This window comes from Pseudopipra pipra, chromosome 2 (genome assembly GCF_036250125.1).
Source record: "Pseudopipra pipra isolate bDixPip1 chromosome 2, bDixPip1.hap1, whole genome shotgun sequence".
NCBI lineage: Eukaryota > Metazoa > Chordata > Aves > Passeriformes > Pipridae > Pseudopipra > Pseudopipra pipra.
Window position 1 is genome coordinate 99,356,303 of NC_087550.1, and position 21,781 is coordinate 99,378,083.

The window sequence follows — 21,781 nt, forward strand, 5'->3', positions numbered from 1 at the left end:
ACATCACTGAGTATTTCATTTCCTTCATGTACAAAAGAAAAAAAAAAGCAATACTGGCCTAACTCTATTTAATGAGGTAATGCAAAACTGGCCTCAGAGCAGTACCCAGAGGCCTTCCACAGCTACCCTTCAGGTACTGTGACTTGCCGGTTTTCATAGGGTGGGAACAGGCACTACAAATGTCCTGGCAGCCTGTACATGTTAATTCTCAGCATCCACCAGTCAACTGACTGGGACTGGTTATATACAATTATTACAACAACACAAAACTGTAGTCTCTTTAGCATACTACTGTCACTTACTGGCTGTTATGACAAGGCCAGTTTAAGAAGTTTGCCCTACCCACTACCCTAATCCTGCTGGCACCACTCTGTGTGGCTGCACTGCAAGCCAGGTGTGGGTTAAAACTCTGAAAGAAAGTAGGGAACAGGAATTACACTTTAAACCCCTATAAGAGAGCCAGTTTGCAATGCATCTCCACACACAGTTGCAGCAGAAAAAATGAGGAGGTGATGAGCTGTGACAGAGTGGGAAGAGCGAGGTGCTGAAGGGTGAGAAATTGCCAGGCAATTTCACACCAAGGGCAGCATCTCGTGGATTCACTAAAAACTAATAGGGACTCACTAAATCCCTTTAGCAGTTTAAAAAATATTTATATAGATCACTATGTTCACTGATGTTGTGATATTAAAAGAAGAGAGGAATTTACAAACCAAAAATGAAAAGTCAGCATCTGATACTACATATGATGATAAAAGAGAAAAGGAGGGAATAGAATAATGTACAACGGCTGCCAGTTTTCAGAAGAGGATATGCTGAGGTGTGTGATCATGTCTCTTTGGTCAAACATTATTCACTATTCAAAACAGCCTGTCAACTACAGGTAACAATTAATATTATTTATGCATTAAACCTGATAATTTAATGATGTTCTATTCACTAATTTTGAGCGGGCATGACAATTTCTGCTATGTATGTCTTCCTTCCCTTCTATTTTAAAGTTATGTAAGTGGCCAAAAGGCTTGCTCTACTTAAAAGTACAAAAGCAACACCCTCATTTACTGACAGTGTTTATTTCACATGACCACTGAAAATGTATTCATTATGGGATGAGTATATACTTGTGTTCAGGAAACTGAATTATGAATGCAGGTTTCCTTACCTGGCCTATCATGTCACTACAGAGAGATACTGCCACAGCTTCTGAATTCTCAGCAAGTTCTGGACTCCAGGGTGGGGTTAGTTCCTTGGTGAGAAAGAAATGAATTGATACAGATAGAGTTCATGGCATCCTTGCATCTTTTATTTACGGTAGATGCAATTTAAAAGAGAGGAATTAGACAGCAAAGTCAGTGTGTGGTATGTGACTCAGAGACTAGATCTGAAGTTCCAGGAAAGATATCCTTTTATAAAAACCCACACTGTTTCTCAGAGTAGAGGATGGACTCTCTTTAAGCCCTTATCCCCAGACAGACAAAAACTCTGTTTTATCTACTTTTTTTTTTTTTTTTTTTTTTTGGCAGCTAGTAACTTTATTTCAGAAGTTATTAAAATAACTTAAGAACATGCCATTGTTGAAAGGGTCATTCTTGCTCTCATCCTTTCATCAGCACTACAGCATGTGGGAGCATATAACCATTACATCAAAATATTACTCTTAGTGAAAACAAATCCTTCTCACAGGTGCATGATTGTAACAGCTAGCACCAATGAGGCAGTGGATAACAAGTTATCATGAAACAAGTAGTAAAGCAGAACCATCCCTCCTATTGATGAGGTTCTAGATTAGCTGAAACTACTCAAAAAACTTAGATAAGTGACATTTTCCTCAGAAGTTTCTAGAGCCTACACTATTTCCTTTAGGTTTGTGACTGTTGAAAGTCTTACAACCACTCTGAAAATTAAGCAACTTTTACTTAGAAATGTTACTGATTAGTTTTTCCAGATGCCTCAGATTTGAAAGGACACATTTGCAAGGCACGGATTTAACAACAACAAAAACAAAAATAAAATGGAAAAAGCAAAGCATCAGTCAGACTTCAGATAGTCACAAATATTTTATTTGCATGCTATTATTGTTTGTGTATCTTTCTAGATAAGCAAATTACAACTGTATTGTAACTGTAGAATGGTGAGCATCTTTTGAACACTGATCTCTAGAAGTACTGTGTCATTCAGAAATGTACAGAAACTACAGACATATTTTAAACAGCTGCTTACTGGAAAAATTAGTCCAACTAACTGTGTAGAGTTGTATTGGGGAAGGAGGGAAGAGCAGGAAGTGAAAAAGTATGTTTTTTTAGAATTCTAGAGGGAGAGAATATACTGAGGATAGCAAAGAAAACTCTTTGTTTCCAACAGGGTTTCATTTAAATTCATCCTTCTCTCTGACTTGACTGCCTGTTATACTTCCATGTAGCTATCTTCCACATCTACAACAGTTATAGACCAAATGTCTAGCTTCAAAGAAACAGAGACAGAAGTTTTAGATACGCTGAAGTTCTACAAATGTCATTAAAATTTTCTGAGTAGTGGAGTGAGAGCTCCATTAATGACCCTGTTGAGGAGGAAAATCGTGGTGGGAACTGAGCTGACCGAGGGTCTGCTGAAGCATCCACCTACCCTGGACACATTCCCTGTGCTGCCTGGCTGCTTGCCCAGCTGGCAGCCTATGCAAAAGAACAGGTATTGAAGACATCCATGGGTTTTCAAGAAAGTATTGCAAGGAAGGAAAGCTGAACTCATGGAGCATGAGAAGAAACTGGGTTTATTTGGAAGTGTTATCAAGCTGCTCTACTTGTAGCTTTGTTAGTCCTGTTGCCCCATATAGCCTGCTTTGTAATGTGCTTGCCACTTTTCCAGACTTCAGCCTGGACTGGGGCTGGGTTATAAACACCAAGAAGGGAGCTAACCTCTGGCCACAGGAGAAGTAAAAGCAATGCATATGATACTACATGCTATACATTATTACAATATTGCAACACACTAACTTTAACAGGATGAGTAAAAGCATAGTACATGCCTGTAAAGGATTACAGTCAAGTACTACAGTGAATACAGCTTTGCATTTTTAGAGTATTTGTTGTATTATCACAGATTCACACTCATATTTGCAATATTTTTGTGCCTGCCAAATTTAGGAAAAGAGTCTAGATTAATGAGAAATATCTAAATTATTAAAATAATGCAGTGAGATCTATTGACTAGCATATTTCCTCTAAGCATTTTTAAAGAAGGTTCACAAGAACTGGTCTATCCTAAAGAGCTGTTCTTTAGCTAATTCCTTTTAAAGAATAACGCCAAGCACTTAGCTAATTTGTCAAATCTAGGAAGGTAGACTTCCATTTGCAATGATAGTGACCCATTTTTACATTGCAGAGTGGGAAAAGAGCCTTTTTCTCTCCTCTTGGAATGGTTCAGAGGACTTAGGCTGGAATTCATCAAGCTGCATAAGCATAGGCTTACTCAGGCTCCTTTGTAATTATGCAGACGATTACTCAGCATCATAAATCCATCTGAACTCCAACATTTCTACAACATGCAAAATCCAAAAAATAATCATACAAAGTAAATCAATATTCAGAGAATCAATTAATAATCAACAGATAGGAAAGAACACTGAATTTTTAAACCTACTAAAACATCTTTCCTTCTTTAGTGTATAAACAAAATGTCACTAGTGAATAATTGTGAAGTTAACAGAAATTTGTAGTAATTAGAGGCAGAGCCAAGCACTGAAACATTCCCTCCAGGGACACTTACTCAAATACTGCCTTGTTTAAATGTTAGAGAATTTAGGCTAAAACTTAAATAATGATAATTATCCATAGCCCACAGGTGACTGACTGATTACTGATGAGTGACAGTTGGTTAAAATTAAACTAATTTATCAACTTTATATGTAAATACTACAGAGCATGCTTTAAAACCAAAATTCATTATTAGAACACATATATATGCATGTGTTCATCAGTGTCAGGTCAAAAAGATCTCGTAAAAATTAAATAGTCTCTGTGTTTGTCCCATTCTGTGAATGCCCCACCCCTGCAAGTGTTCAAGGCCAGGTCATATGGAGCCCTGAGCAATCTGATCTAGTGGGAGAAATCCCTGCACATGACAGGAGTAGGAACTAGATGATCTTTAGGGTCCCTTCAAACCCAAGCCTTTTTATGATTCTATAAATGTAAGTTATTCAACCCATGTGACTGGTTCATTTTCTCCAGATCTCAGAGACTTTTTATTTTTGTTTCAAGCTGTGTTTGTTTCTCCCCAGATCCTTCCTCTTCAGATCTTGTTCCTGACTGATCTCAACTACGATAAACTACAACCATGCATGCTGATGAGAAGTACTGCCTGAGTGTACAGGATGCTGAGATATGACTCAGAGAGAGATGTCAACCTCACAAATGTCATTAAAGGTCATAGTGTCAAAAATTTTAAAAACTAATTTCTTAGATGCATATTCTCTGAGGGGAATTTTTAAAGACCGTAGTAAACATATGGGGACAAGGAAACAGTTGCTGTTGTTGAGGAAGGAAACCCACGTGGTTTAAAGAACAAAAGAAAAGTGTGGGAGCACAGAGAGGCAAATGTGTATGAGGAAACACACAGCTGGCTGAATGTATTCTAGCAAAAAATGCATGAAGACCATAGAACTTTATAAGAATGATGTTAGAAAGATAATGGCATTAACCGAATACACTGGTCAGAAATTTCACAAGATAAGCAAAAAGTAGGCTTCAGCTTTTATTTTTCTTATTGGCCTTAAGATGACTCTTCTAAAATAGCTACACATATAAGGAACTATGTTTTCTTTCCTGAAGTGCAGAGCAATTTTCTCACCAGGTATGAATATACTAGTGTGTGAGGTCCATGTTCCTGCTGTGATTTCAATGTTTATAAATAGTTATAGATTGAGCATATATTGTATGGACCATATACTTGAGCTTTGGTATCCTGTATTATGGATTTGTACAAGTTGCCTTCAATGTCAATTAGCAGCCCACCTGTGACTGAAGGATGCAGTTCCCATCATAGCCTTTTACAAAATCACCCCTTATATGTATGTTTACTTATAGAAACAGTTGTGAACTTCCAGTAGGGAGTTCTCCCTAATCTTTACTAAAGAATAGAAAGGTTAATCTGGTTCTCCTTTTCTTAGTCTGTCTCTTTCTCCGCAGAAATTTTATTAAAAATGGATCATTCGTGGAGAAAAAAAAATTGTAACTACCAGCATTTTAAAAAAACAGCAATAAAAAGTTCATTTCCAAATTTCTAGTTGCCCCTGCTTCCAGTCCCATACACAACCTATCAACTTGATATCTAGAAATCTCTGTAATAACAGTTCTGGAAAGATAGGTAGGGTTCGCCTTTGGACTAACTCTTTTCTTTGCAGCACAGATTAGAATGTATTGATTAAGAAAAAAGAAACCAACCAAAAAACACAACTTGTCTCTATTTGAAAGTTTACACTGGAAAAGAAATTGAGTTTTTGTGACCTCATCCTGTGTTTAAGTAACAGGAGATTCAGTTAGTCTGAATCATTCTGAATCACCAAAAACTGTTGAAGTGAATTGCAGCATTAAAAGTGGATCTGTGGCCAGGCATTAGACTATATTTAAAGGTTTTGTGGGGTTTTTTGTGGGTTTTTTGCAGGCTGAAGAATGGAATATTGGACAGCAGACGATAGAAGATAATTTATTGAATATTAAGAGTAAGAATGGCAAGAGAGTATCCAATTTTATTTAATCCAGTCTTAGCTTTGTTTTAAATAGAGAAATGTAATTTAATAATGAATTCCCCATATAATATAAATAATAACTGTTTCCAATGCTTATCTCATGTTCTCTATGAAAATAAAAGAATATAAAATTACTATCATTATCTCCTGATGTTTTTGGCTCTTGATCAAAGATAGACTTAATCTGATCTGCCTGTGCCCTATACTGAGATTTTCTATTGGAAGTTGCACTGCAGCATTCATCACTTGTGAAGTTTCAGGTTGCTCTTTTTGTTCTACACAGACGTAATGCTTCTAAGACTTCTAAGATATTTCTATCTAACATAATTGAAAATAAAACATTTGTTCATCTTCTCTCTTTGGAATAAACATTCCTTTGGCATAAAATAGGTGATTCAAATCTGAAACCTAGACAGGAACTGAAAAAAAAAATTTCAGTTACTTGAAGGAGCATAGAATATAAGCATGATACTTGTACCTAACTATTGACAGAAGAAAAAAACTCTCAGTTCCATCTCAGGACTTGGCAATGACTGTGGGTGAGACGAACACAATGCTTTCTGTTCTTGCTTTAAACTAAGAGTACGGTCACAAAAACTGTGGGAGTAGATATGGTTTTGAAGTGCTTGAAGAGGAGAGAGCACAATAGAAGTAATGAAAGAACATTTGTGGTGTTCTGCAGTGTCACATTGCTTCCATTTCACACAGTGGTTTTCTTTCAAGTTCCAACAAAGCTTTTCTGTCATGCTGCCTAAGTTCTGCTAGTACCTTAATTCAAAAGTTTAGATAAAGAATTCAGCTCAAAAAGTTCAGAAAAAAGTCAAGAGATCATGGCTATAGCTGTCATAATGTTCAAAGTAATTTTCAGTCCCCAAAATGTTAACTCAGTGACTGAAAGAGTTGAATTTTCAAGTACAATACACTAAGCAGTACAAAACCTCAATGATCTCTGTGACCTCTACTGCAACCTTTGATGGTGACTTACAAGAATAAATAACACAACTATCAGTAACAGGCTGCATTTCTGATTTTAAGATTGTTTATACATTTGGGACATGTTACAGTGCTACTTGATGCAATGATGACTTACAAGACACAATAATGATACCTGTAATGTTTTAAATGGATCCTGGTCTAGTAAATTTTTAAGACAATAATTTTTTATTTAACCCTAGGATATCAAGACATTTAAAGGATAAAAAAATAGACTCTTCTGTTTTTCTTTTTTCAAGTAAATCTGTCCTGCTCCATGCAGCCCTATATTTAAAAGAGTATGTTCTTTTTTTATCTAACATGTCTTTAAAAGTTTCATTCCAAATGGTACCATAAAATGTAGGATAACTTTTATTTGCAAGCAACATGCATTGAACTTCTTCCAGGTAGGGATCCCATCACAGTTATCCCACCTGGTGGAACCTGAGCACTCTGAAGGGGCAGGTTATCGATAAGGGCTGAATAAACAGCTTCCCATTATCCCTAGCCAAGGCAACAAATAAATGACACAAATTATCCAATGCATGTATGTAAAAACGTTACTTTTTTTTTGAACACATAACCTTTTTTTTACCATGATGTCTTGAATTAACTATAATCCTGATGGTTTCCACACTGTACAAGTGCAGTATAAAATGATATGTGAATTCATTATGAACCTATCAAACAAATACTGCCAGTAAACATCCATCTTTATAAGTCTCAAAGCAGAGATATTCTACAATTTGTGAAAGACATGAGTGTCAGATAAGGAAATGACTCGGTCTGGTTGCTGAGGATTTGAGTTAAGGAATCCCATAAACCTTGTGAAAGTCTGTTGACCTGCTTATGGAATCACTGAATCATGGAACAGTTGAAAAATACCTCTAAGATCACTGAGTCCAACTGTTAACCTGGCACTGCCAAGTCTGCCGCTTACCGATGTTCTTGAGTACTCCATCTACACGACCTTTAAATACTTCCAGAGCTGGTGACTCAACTACTCCCCTTAGCAGCCTATTCCATTGTTTGAGAAACCTTCCCATGAAGAAGTTTCTCCTAATATCCAATCTACACCTTCTCTGGTGCAACTTGAGGCCATTTTCTCTTCTCCTATTGCTTATTACATGGGAGAGAAGACAAGCCCCCAGCTCACTACAGCCTTGGGACATCTTCCACTAGACCACTTTGCTCAAAGCCCCATCCAACCTGGCCTTCAACATTTTCAGGAACGTGGCATCCACAATTTCTCTGGGCAACATCTTGCAGTGTCTCTCCATCCTTATGGAAGTGAATTTCTTCCTAATATCTAAGCTAAACCTACTCTCAGCTTAAAGCCATTTTCCCTCATCCTGTCACTACACATCCTGGTAAAAAGTCCCTCTCCAGCTTTCCTGTAGGCCCCGTTTAGGTACTGGAAGGCTCCTATAAGGTCTCCCCTTCTCTTCTCAACCTTCTGTTCTCCAGGCTGAACAACCTCAATGGTCTCAGCCTGTCTTCATAGGACAGGTGTACCAGCCCTTTGATCATTTTTGTTATCCTCCTTTTGACCCACTCCAACTGCTTCTGACTGGTATGAATGTGAAACAACAGCAACAGGTAATAGTCAGTGAACTGTCTGAGGGTTGGTGGTCTCTTGGTGACACCGCTGACGCAAGGCCCTGGTAAGCTGCACACCTCCCTAGAGAGCGTGTCTGGTCAGCACATGGGGGCCTCCCTCCGTGCCTCTCAGAAGAGGGTCACCCACTGCTATCACCTGTCACCTGTTCTCAGCTGCACAGGTTGTTATACAGGGAGCAGATTACTCAGCTCCAGCATCTTATCTGATCTGATGGATCTTTCCTCTTCACTCTCCAGAGCAGTGTGTCAATTCTGTGAAGGCACCTCAAGCTTTAGGAGAAATCTCTTCCCCCTGCAGCCTCTTGCCACTGTCAACTTCCACTCTTCTGCATTTTGCCCCGATCCCTCTGTGTGTGCTGGTAGGGGAGATTTTGCTTGTTTGGCCTGTGGGTCCACTGCAGTCTGGGCTTGAAACCAGCTACCTAACTCCTTCTTAGACTCCCTCATGTTGTGCAGCCTTTGCACCACTTCCTGCAACTGAGTCACTAACCTTGAAAGCATAGGGTACAGAAACTGAAATGTACCACTAAAAATGGATTATAAAAACTTGACTGTATTTTGTAAGAGTTTACAAACAGAATAGAAAAATCCAGGGTGGTCTTAGTTCTTATTCTCTAAACATAACCCACAGTATTTACAGAAAGATTTAATTTGGTGATTCCGGATTAATTTTTTAGGTTAAGAAAAAAATTTTGAAAGTCTCTCATTGAATGTCATATCTATATTCCCTGAGTTCTTCTGTGTATTTCAGAGTGGTGAATACATTTCACACCTAAAGATACCTTAAAGACTGAAGTATGTACTGAGCTGAGCTAGATGTCTCCTGATGTACTCTGAGGCCCAAAACAGAACAGAAAGTGCGATTCTTTCAGCAAATTAACTTCAGATTTGACCTATAGAGGCAGGTTTCTATGGAGTAATGTTAAGTAATTCACTATAGGCTCACTTAATCCTGAGGTCTCTTGCAAACAAAGCCGCCAAATTGCAAAGGTGCTTTGTGTAATCACCCATTGTACATCAGACACCGAACTGAGGCTCCAGTGTTCATCCTCTGCCAAGTCTCCAGACATGAGCAGCTCATGTTTAACCTCACTAAAAGTCCCTTTTTTTTTTTTTTGACAGCAGAATGAGAGCTGCAACAGACTGCAGGTTGCCATTGAAAGTAAGAGGCTTACAAAACTTGTTTTAGACATTAGTGTTAGCCTGGGGGTCTTTAGCTCTTCGGTGATGTGAAAAAAAATACAGAAAATACACAAAACCATTTTACATAATGACAGTCCCATATCTTGTAAGCAGTTATTCTGCTAAAGGGCAAGTTCCTGCTCCCATTTAAATGAACAGCATGATTTCCACAAACAAGATTGAGGCCTTTACACAGCTTTGGTTTACCTTCTCTTTTCTTACATATTTTCTATGCGGATTTTTATTCTTTCCTCTCCCTCTCTCTTTTATATTTTCATATTTTTTACAAATTAACAGAGTAAAATATAAGTCCTGAAATACTTTTAAAATACAAGGCCTTTCACCAACTAATTTATACATCATCAAAATAAGCAGCCCTTTACTTCAGTCAAAAAGCAAGTTATAATGCTCAGAGAGATCAACTACAAGACCATGAACTCTGATGTTCTCCACATAAGAAGTCAGTAAATAACTAACAGGTGTACCAAACATCTGCCTCAGAAACATCTTAAAACATACTAGAAGCAAGAATTTCCGAAACATAGTAATTACCATCTTTTCACATGAAATTTGAAAGCAAAAAAATGCATTAGAATGCTCAAAAGAAATGCAGTTATATAGTTTAAAAATCAAAGTAGTTAAATAGAATTATTTTAACTCAGAAGGAAAGAATATTGTCTCAGAAGAAAAAGAAAAATTCTTCAAGAGACACTGATTTTTGTTGTTTAAAATAGACACTAGCTTATTTTGTGTGTCTTATAACTCAGTGATCAGATATAATAAGTCATTCCAGAAATTCGAATTCTTTTGGAAAGTGTTGCATGAATTGAAAACACCAGCAGAAAGACAGACTACATTTTCCAACTATTTTCACCATAACTTTGTAGGCTGTTAGTTTTTGAATGAAATAAAAAGAAGAATGAAATAAAGAAACAAAGAATGAAATAAAGATCAAATGCACAATATCCTAATGCAAGAATTCCTTGCACCACATGCCCATATGCATGCAGGGCATTTACATAAACTTTAAATATTCACTAGAGTTATTTCCCCAACAGGGTCAGTTTTTCCAGTGAAGCAACAACACACAGTGTTGAGTGTGTCAGCAAAAGTAAAATCGACCATTTTCACTATGCAAAAAACCTCTTTGTAGTAACAAGGCTGGTGGTGGTGGTTTTGTTTCCATCTGTGCCTACCATAATGTGGATGATCCAGGGAGACAGGAGCTTGGGTTATATAGAAGAGTGCTCTGTTATTGTTAGGCAAGATTTCCTGATGGAAATTCTATGATTACTGGCTGTACATTCAATAAATCTGAGATAATGAGAGCATATAGAATTGCTGGGGCTGCAACAGCCATCTGGGCACTGTGTGACCCTTGCCAGGGACCTCCTGAAGGCTTATTATGCAGCTGAAAGTGTACAGAGTGTGTTCACTAAGGCTGGGACATCTTGACAGTGTCAGAATTCCTGTGCACAGGTAAAGAGCAGCATGCACATGCCTGGGTAGTGACCGCTGGAAATCCCAAAGATGTAGGATTCTGGATAAGGAGCAGCCAAATTAGAATCATGTGAGCCATTACAGTTACCATCTGGAAATTCTAGGCACTCTTTTACTAGCTTTAAAATTTGCACAATCCAGGAGAGGACTCACCTCAGAAAACCTGAGTGTATGGAAGTTCTTTATTACAAACTTATCAGGGCTGACTATGAATGTGAAAAAGGTATCATAATCATGAATGCTAATGAACTGCAGTAAGCCAGAATCAGGGAACAACAGTAGCTTTCCTGAGCCCATCTCTCCCATGAAATCCACTGAAGCAGAATGGACAAGGCTAATAGAAAACATCCTTATGATCTGACTGTGTTATTAGTATACAAGCTAAATTCAGAGGAAAAGCTGAGTAAAAATTAGTACTATAGCTTGCTCATGAGTAAGAAATTCCACTTAAACTAGTAAGGCTTCCAGAAATGGATAAATGCTATCCACTAGTAGAGTATCAGTATCTTTGGAAAAGTGTTAATTTAAAACTGAAGATCCCTCAATGGGAATGGACCCCTGGCTCACACAAAGTGTTTTTATTAATAAAAATTAAAAATTGCCCATTCTAACTTTATTTTGTGATTGAAACTTTGCCACTGTAAATTTCTACTTAAATAAGAACTAAGCAATAGCAACTAACGTTTCGGATGGGAGTCCTTCTAGAAATTAAATTCCATTGCTTCTCAGAAGGAGAGGTTCATTATAAAAGCAGTAAGCTTAAATGAAGAGAAATCAACCAAAAATTCGAACAAATCAGAAACACAAGTTTTTTCATATTGCTTAATATCTGGATAATTTTAATCCCCAGGACTTCACTCCACAGGCTGCTATTCAAACTTCTAGGCTTCTGGATTTTAGCTACAACCAATGTGAAAGCAAAGAAGAGAGAACCACTCTTTTGGCATTTAGCATTTGGCCTGTTCTAAAGGTATCAAAAAAAGTGGTTGAAAATCAGCTCTTTCCCAAGGCATCACAGTACTTACTGCCATTTCTTGATTGTTCTGAAAACCTCAGCATCCAAAAATCTTCCTGTCCTTCTCTGCCATGTTGGGGAACCTGGTATTGTATTCCACAGGACTTAGCAGCACCTCTCCTGGTCCCTTCTACTGTTTAACTGCATGCTGCCCTGTGGTTTCTGAATCAGACACACATCAGGCTTCATGGTGTGCCTCCAGTGGAGAAACCTATGAGCAATTAAAATCTTCTCTAGTGTGTGGTTCACAAACCACAGAAGCCCTTCAGCGCTCTGAGGCTGAAATAATGCTTGCAGGGATGAGTTGCTAATAGAGTTTCCTAACGCCTGTAGGACAAACCAGGCAATGGCAGCCATGTGCTTCAGTAAAGAAAACCTCCTTTACGTGAACTAATCATTGCTGATGAACAATGAAATATTTCCCTCTTCCTTCTCCAGTTATTATTAATCTGTAGTGCAACACTGTAGAATTCAGTAATCAGAGCGATAACTCATGCAAACACTGAAAAAGCTTATAGCACAGCACAAAGTTATTTTCTGCAAACTGTGGGAAGCTTCTTAACCTGCGATTTAACCTTGGGATTTGCAAAATTACACAAAAATTATTCGTGTTTGAGGAAGTTGGCCCACTAGTGCTGCAGCTAAATTACAGCTGGTCTGTTGATTAAAGTCAAAGGCTATACAGAAATGACTGGATTTAACGACCACAAAAATCCAGCCACCACAACTGAGCCAGAAGAGGACAAACTTTGACCACTGCTCTTTAGTAATAAGTGTCCTGGTTAATGATCTGTGAATGTCAGCAGCTGGGACCAGATGGAACACAAGAAAAGGCAAGCTATGGACATGAGGAAGCAAAGATGGAATGTTGGAAAGATATTCCATTGATCGAAATTGGACTGACCACAAAACCCAAACCAGGCTGCAAGAACAAAAGAGCATTTTAACGGGTGGAAATTATCTGTAATGTATTATTCTCCTCACATAATAAAGAGGAAATATCTTTTTTCCCTTTTGCTGTTGTCTTATATATTGGATCGAAACACTTCCTTCTGGTCCTCCCTGCCAAATCTCAGTATCAGAGGAAATATCAGCTCACTATTGTCAGTACATAAATTCGTTGAACTTCATCTAAGACCAATATGTAGAACTACTATGCCAAAAAAACCCCTAGTATTCTCTTAACGTATTACATCTCTATTTTAAATAAACCTGCACAGAAAATGGGATTCTTTTGGAGGACATAAAGGACTATAAAGAGCTAAATAAGGCAGTACATGGAAAGCAGCCTCTGCAGGCATCTTAGCTCCACATAGACCAGACATGCCCACTGTCATCCTGAATATTACCTTACTCTGCACTGCATAGGGCTGTGACTGTAATTCATTTTCTGGGTCAGAAGCCAAACTGAAATATTGGAAGCAAAAACTGGCTCTTTCTTTGGTCCCTGCCCTGGACTGGGAGATGTACAAATTTGACTTGGGGTTCCCACTTTTCTGGGAGAGAATGAACCTCCAGGCTCTAGGACAACCAAGCAAGAGAGCACACAGGACCAATGATGCCTCTCCTTTTAAAGCTGTTTCAGCAGCAGTGTGTGTGTCAAGGCCATGTGCTGCAGAGACTCTGTGGGCCAAAGCAGCCATGCTAGCAGGTTGTAAACCCCAGGGATGGTAGAGCCCATTGCCTCTAGCTGTCTGGGCCCAAGAGATGCCATAAGTGGCATGAGGTCCTAACTATGCTACTGAGTGGTTTACTGAGGAGAGGGTTAGAGGAAGAATTGCTTTCTCCCCTCACAGATTGCAGAGAAGGGTGAAAAGAAGAGCCCACTCCAAATTTCCTATCACTTCTTCCTCAGAGACACTGTCCTTTTGAAGAGGGAGGTGTGGTTTCCACAACTCTCATGATGAGATTAAAATCAAATTTCATAATCCCTGAGTGAGTGGATAAAGGAGGGATGACATGATTAGACTTTATCTCCACGCTTTTTCCTCACCTCAAACAAATACTGCTGTTCTACTAAAAGGTGGAAACACTTTTAGCATAAAAACTCTTTTTGTGATAAATTTGCAGTCACTAAAAATGTTACCCAACTCTATTGATTAAATTGCAGGATAAAGCCAGTCCAATCCTTCCATTAAACTCAAGATTATGCCAGCATTTTCTCAGTGACTTTACAGAGCTTTACAGCAGCCAATTAACCTAACCAGACAGGCCAAAGCCAAAGTCATGAATGAGTAATGCCAAAAGAATCATGATGAAGTTGTTGAACAACTGCTACAACATTTTTTTCGGTATGGCAGAGAATAGAGGCACTTGATTGCCTTCAGCAATGATGAAGGTATTGCGTATGAAATCCAGGATAACTGTTAAGCTTATTGTGAGCTGAAACAACATGGCAAGAAATCATTCCAGCCTCTCACTAAGATTGCCAGCATTCTGTCATTTGAGAAACCTCAGAGAAAACATGAATATTTGTTTTTCTAGATCTCAGGGAGCTTTGGGTTTGCAAAGCTACATAAACAAATGAAACACATGAAATCCATGACAAACTTACAAATCCTACCCTGTCTGTTTCTTTTTAAACTTCCCTTTCTGGCAGTTCAAATTCAGGAGACATCAGTTGGTTGCTAGAGTAGATTTATGTTGCTACAACACTTACCTGAGGCCAAATTCTAGCTCTAATAACTACTTTTTATTCCCATGCAAAAGAATGTTTACTGATCAATGCTGATCAACAGAAGGATACAGCAGGCTTATTTTGTCATCAAACCTCAAAATACAGTTTTTCTCCAAGTATATACATATAATAGGGATTCCCACCTAAATTTGAACTCTTTCCTCTTAGTATTTTTTAACGTTCTTTCCACATCAAAGTTGTTAAGTTGTTCTGTGAACTTTACTGTTCAGCGTTTTAGTCTTTAATCTCAACATTTGATCCCTACACTTATGTTTCTTTAGCAAATGATTTATTTTAGTTTTCATCAAAACCCTGAAATTTCCCTGTTTGTCCCTCCTCCCCCCCCCTTCTTTTTCAATTACTTCTGCTGGCACTGGAGGCAGCTGCTGCTTCTGCAAATTTCCCAGTAACTGCTATGCACTACAGAATAAAAAAAACCAAACCAAACCAAACCAACAAAAAAAACCCCAGAAGATAATGTGAAGGACTTTGTTTGAAGATAATGCGAAGGACTTTGCTGGCTTCATCTGATCAGCTGTCCCTGAGCTGGAGTGTTAGGTGACTCCTTTGGGAATATGTAGTATTAAATATTCATGGATATCCAATTCTGAAGACATAATACTGAATATTCATATCAGAAACATGATCCCAGGAGCTCTGCTTAGCATATAAAGGAACATCAACATAGTTGTTAAACTAAAGTATGCTCTAAGCTGCAATATTTCATATATGCTTAACTGGAATGGGCATACTTGGGCATATTAAACATAAGCTTTTAAAGGCTCAGAATTGGCCCAAATGCAAATTCCTCTCTCCTGAAATTAGAATTCAATTTGGGGTCACTTTTAACACAAATTAGAAATACAACCTGCTTTCTGATGAGACAGGATGATCCTGGTTTTAGTTTAACAATTTTGTAACCAAGAAAATGATTGTATTAGTCACTTCACCTTAACTCTCGCCACTTTAAATAGTTTGTTTGATCTTGAACAGCCCAAGCAAAGACAATGTTGGTGTGTTCAGCACACATTCATCACAAAAGTTTTTACAGATATTTGAGCTGTAAGTTAAATCTCTGTGTGCCAGCCTGGGTCCTGATAGCTCTGGTGAATTCACCATGCAAGAGGCCAAGCTGCTCAATGTCAGTGCTTTCCCCCAGATGAAGGTCACTGCAGTTACAGTCAAACATACATACACTCCCCGACAGAAGAGTGGGGAGAATGTTTTTGTAAGGGAGCTGGCAGGGAGGACGAGTCAGCTCTGGGCAAGAGGCTCCAGAGCTACCCTTGCCTGATCAGGGGTTGTGACTCCTCTGACCCTGATGGTGGCAAAGCTGTGACTTCTGCAGGCTCCTTTGGTGGACACTCTTTCCTTGTTGACCTTGACAGTGCAGAGCTTGTTACCAAATACTTCTGAGGTAACCCACTGAAGGTTTCTCATCCTGTGCTCCTCTTGCCATCCCAACAGGCTTTCCAGCATGGCTTGGATTAGCCTTAAAGTTCTTGTGGTTTCTTGTTTCACATTTTGGTCTGACCATTTGTCATCCTGGTTCTGTTTCTCCTCTCTCTGTTCTTAGAATGACAGAACACAGGATCACCTCTCTGGATAAGATTATAAATGCTTTGCTGTTGAATTTCCAGTAATGAGTCTCTGCCAAATTTAGACTCTAAAATTCCCCAAGCAGCAATTTAATCACATTATTTTGGATACAGCACCATAGCAGCTGCATTCATTCGATGAGGATTCATTATGGTTTATGCCAAAAACAATGGCAAATTAGCTCTGATGTGTTCTGGAATTTGCTCTTTTTTAAGTTTAGAATAGCCCTGTTTTAGTGAGCATGACTCCCAAGCCTATTTGGTCCTACAGTCTGTGAGAAAGTGGAAAGGCTCTGACAAGAGTTTTTAAAAATCAGATATATCTACACCTGTTACAGCTCAGCTATTGAACTCCTGCTGGTTTGTGGTTAAAAGGGAATTGCCAGACAGATCCATTTGACTATATTTCAAAGAATATTGCAGGACTATTTCCAGTCATGCATATAAATCAAAATAAATATGGAAATAAATCCTCAGTTTTGCCCACATTTTTCATGGATGAACTTTTCCCAAAGCAGAAAAGGTTATATCCCAACTAGAAATCTAGTATGGGTTCTCAAGGAAATCTAAAACAAATTACTTCTGCAACTACCTCCAAGCTTAAACTTTAAGCCAGATTCATGAAATACATGTACAGTTTGTTTTTTTGAACTCTCTGGAGGATTTACGGTAAGTTAGGGGGTGACATAAAGCCCAATCATAGGGCAAAATTCACAGCTGGGGTGTAAAAACCTCCAAAGATCAAATTTATTCTCCTACCACTATTCCAAACAAAAGCCACGGCTTCACATTGGAAGCTACATTAAAAGTTTTTGCCAGAATGCTAACACCATGTGAAGGGCATAACTCCTGCAGGGAATTTTTGTACTGGAAAAAGTCTTTGTATAGACACAGTTATAGCACCAGTTTGTATCTCTGTAGTTTATTTTGCTTTGTTCATCAATACAGATAATTATATTGGCAAAAATACTTTTTGAGTACTTATCAACACAAGAAAAAAGAAAGCTTTCTGTTTTCAGTTTTTCTCAAATTCCTAAAGGTAGGCTCAATGTCACGAGTCACATTTGTACATCTTAACCAGTGTGTGGTGATAAAGAAAACAACCTTTAGCAGAGCTGGACATAAAAATGTTGCTGTATCCCCTTTTAATACTTTTAATCCCCTTGCTTCTCCTTCCTTAGGATAATATTTGAAGTCCATTCAATCACTTTCCTTCCTGTTCTAATCTGCCAGACTCATCTTCACTTTGTGCCAGAACCAGACTGAGTTTGACCAATCACTGCATCATTTCAACTTGCTAGACATCCAGAAAATTACTCACTTAACATGCAGAGTTGTTTTTTTACTACACAGTGTTGAGGTTTTTATTGCTCTTGAGAGATGGCATAGCTCAGGGTGGGATTGAACAGGCATGGCACAAATGCCAGGTAGGGATGCACTGCTACAGGAAGCGGAAAAAGGTGGATGCACAGAAACCAGCCATTAAATTGTTTTAGCTGCTCAGAAATTGTATTTTAGGCACCTGATTTGTGCTTCTATTATCAGCATCTCGGGCAGCAGTCTTACTAGAGTACACTTTTGTAATCAAAGGAGATAGGTGGGTAACTAAAGAGGGAGGAAATGGAGTAGACTCAGTGTTCCCACCTGAGACGTGCCTGTACCACTGTGTTGTTGAGGCTGCTCGCAGCCAGCAGAAAATGCAGGGAGTCAGTTCACCAAATGATTGCTCAGCTACCAAAGGTAGTTCAGTGGGATGATAGCAGCATGCAGAAAAGACAGGGAGAATAACAGGAAGAAGCATTTTTGATGGCAGCAGGCTTGTTAAATAGTTCAGTTATCCCATAATTTACTCTCTCAGTGCTAAGAGTATAAGTAAGAAAAATCCCAAATAGTCAACAATAAGTAACAAACAAACAAACAAACAAACAAATAAATAAATAAGAATAATAAAAAAATACAATAACATTTGCTGAAGTAAATCTGGGATTTTTCTGGTCTGCCTGAGGCCAGAGTTCAGTTTATATTGTAAACATAATAGAAAGCAAAAATAGTAATAGAGCAAAAATTTTAAGGCTGGACAGGAGACCTTTTGCTCACACTACCAAACTGATACTTCCTCACAGCCCTAGAAATCAATTACATGAATTCTGGATCTTAAACAAGAATACTGAAATTACGTATATATTTTACTAGAGAACAAGCCCCAGAGCTTCCAAACACTGCACTTCTACCTGGCATGCCCAGTTTAAAACAGCTTCCCATTACTAAACCACTTAGCTTCTCCAGGCTTTCTGTCAGACCTTCCCTACGAATTTTTCTGTAGAAATAATAACTCAGGCAGCTTCCAAGATCGGATATTTGCCTGACCTTGCAGACCTCCTCAGGAAGGAAACAAGTTCCTCCAAGGAAAACACGTAACAGCAGATTCAGAGCCTGCTCTGCAAGCAGGAATCATTCAATGAGGCACTTCTGTCTTGAACTTTAGGGTGAACTGGGGTTCCTACCATGCCTACAGTATGTCAGGAAAAACCCCAATCAAACTATGCAAAGAAACCAGGCATTGTTGCCTTTACATTCTGTTGTTTTCTTTCTTGGACAGACAGTTTCACTAAAAACTATAATCAGAGTCATTGCAAAATAGGTTCTCACATCTGAATTTGTAACTTGTGACAATCATTTACTTGTAACACAACAATTTACTTGTACCCCTATACTGCAAACACTCAGCTCCACACACAATAGATGTAGGAATTAGACTAAAATAGCTCCCTAATTTATTCAAAATTATTTTTGATATTGTACACATTAAAATCTAAAGCCTTCACTGTTGAAATTAAGCATTATAAGATTTAAGAGCAGAACTCCAACAAAATTGCTTTTATTTGCTGTTTTGGTTGATTTTCCCAAAGAGTTGTAGTGTCTTTTGACAGAAATTTGACAGAAAAATTGCATTGCCTTCAAGTGAGAGTATGCAAAATGATTTAGGCAGAGCAAGAACCCATTTAAAATTGCTCAAAAATCAGACTTCATTTAAATGGTTTTCAGAAAAATGTTTTATTAGCTTATCACTCCTTTTTATCCAGCGTCTTCTAACAAAAGACATTACAAGAAAATTATAAATCTACAGTTATTCACTATGTTTAGTAGAGTAATTCACGGTGTGTTCAGACAAAGGTTTTCAACTTGTATAAATATGAACAAAGCTGGAAGTAATCAAGTAAATTAAAGGGGCAAAAAAAAGTCTTTCAGATAATATACTTACCCCGAAAGAACAGCAGTAATTAATAGCATCCTGCCTGCATAAGAATTTCAGTGCCTTGAAATTTCAGGAGCATGTGTCTACCAAGTCTGAAAAGAAACCTTATTCAGCAGAAGTAAAGAAAATGTAAAAAAACACAAAAAGGCTTCATGGTGCAGCTCTATTTGGTGGATTTCACTGGAAAGGTCACCTTTTCCTCAAGAGTGACCCTAAGAAATGCTCAAAAGAGGGTGAAAACATTATTGCATGGCTAATATAATGCCTTTTCCCCTACAAGCTTCAGCACAGTTTTGAAACGGAAGGTTGTAATCAAACGTAGAGAAGAGAACAATGCTTGCCCATAAATAAGGAACAGGCAAGAAAATACTGCAGCATCATATAAATTCACCCAAAGTTTGCATAGCCTCGACAGGCATCTCATGAGTCCTTTCAGCAAGTGGGCACCTTATCACCCCTTGTGCTGAAAAAGGGGTTCAAAGCAGGAACTCCATCACATGGCAGATCTGACACAGTACAAGAAGCATTTGGACAATACTCTCAGGCACATGGTGTGACTTTTGGGGCTGTCCTGAGCAGGGTGAAGAGCTGGACTCAGTGATCCTTGTGGGTGCCTTCCAACTCGGCATATTCTGTGATTTTGTGAAAATATTTTAAATACCTATTCAGGTGAACCTTCATGCATACACTGATCAGAATGTGTCCTTCTCTTTAGTAACTTGTTATTAAGATAGATATTGCTCAAATTCAGTTTGAATGAGTTATAATCTCTATATGCTGCTGGCTACATTTGGAAATAAAGTTTGCACACGCTGTCATTAGCTACAGCTTGACAAGTCTGCTTAATGCTTCTACCACGAGACACATGTTGCGAATAGTTGCCTATCTTTGGAGTCTAACAAATAACAAAACTCAGGTGTATAGGCTCAAAATAGCCAGTACATCCCCAGAAGAGCAGAGATGAGTTTTGAGATGGAGGCTACTGTATCATAGGAACCTGTGAAAATGCCAGCTGGTCTTAGAGTAAATCCCTGAATGTCTACCAAGAGAACATTAATCTATATAACCAAGACGGCAATGTAGGTTCTTCTCTTTTACATCGTCACAAGATGTTTTCACTTCTTTAGTAGCTAATGAAAGATGATGTCTTTAATTTTTTACCTTTAATAATTTTAACTATCAGCTAGCTTTAGACGTAGAAGATTTCTCTGATATTCAAATGCATTACAAGCTTGAACTGACATTGTTATTCATAAGTATCATTACATCTCAATATAAACTGCAGGGGGTAAACAGGAGAGTTTGATGAGTCTTAAATTTTGTTGCATATGTGTGGATACTTTTGGAGAAAGAAGAGAGAAGCTGAATTATTTTGACTGGGGAAGCACTTTTTTTTCTTCTTCATTTCTGCTTCAAATTGGCTTCTCCAGCTCAGATACTTGGAGTGTGCTAAGAAATTTTCCATTACTATCTGCCATCAGAGATGTTCCAGCTTATTTGTAGTCAAACAGACTAGTATTTATTTTCCGAGGAAAAAATAGAAGTTTAATATCTCTAAAGTATGCATATCTTTAAAATATGTGTGTGAATTACTGGTAGAATTACAGTAAACAATACAGAAAAAATGCTGCAGTGGCTTATGACTTTAGACATATACCAAAAGAGTTGTATTAACAATCTCAACCTGATATTAGTCTTGGGATCCAAGAGCTCTATCCCCCTCTCACTCCCATCTCTTCACTCAGTCTAATAGCAGATTGCTGCTCCCATCTTCATCTGTCTTGGTATTAACTTTGATTTATCACCCACAACTGGTGAGCCTACTGTGAGTAATGGTGTAAGAAATGATTAATGCAGTAAGGCACTAAGAAGTAATTGCATTGAAAAGGTCTGCTGTAGTTTTTAGCTTTTTAAGAAAAGACTATACATTTCATTGCTACTTATCGTAATGAGCTGATGTGTATGTTACATGAAAGATCTCTTCTCACCATGCCATGTTCTTATTTTATTTAGAATATCCTTTGGAAAAAGATTATGACATCAAAACAATAATTTCATTAAGAAATTAAAGATTAAACACAAGATAGAACAGAATATCTCATAAAATATGAGACATTCTCTCATATTTCGGAATTTATTTTTTTCCCCAAATTTAGGGTGTGTAAATTTTCAGTCAATAAAGAGCACTGTTATAACAGTGTATTAACATCAGTTTGGACAT

General features: G+C 38.1%; 1 protein-coding gene across 4 annotated transcripts in view; it reads right to left on the minus strand.

Annotated features, from left to right (window-relative positions):
• Nucleotides 1-21,781, minus strand: part of MID1 (midline 1) — a 174,724-nt gene that overhangs the window by 62,963 nt on the left and 89,980 nt on the right. For 3 of the 4 annotated variants that reach the window (XM_064646589.1, XM_064646590.1, XM_064646588.1), the window contains exon 3: nucleotides 1,163-1,246. The exons of the other annotated variant lie outside the window; for it this stretch is intronic. In XM_064646589.1, coding sequence (XP_064502659.1) covers nucleotides 1,163-1,246 — 84 coding nt within the window. The remainder of the gene's footprint in view (nucleotides 1-1,162; nucleotides 1,247-21,781) is intronic. 4 annotated transcript variants of the gene reach the window in all.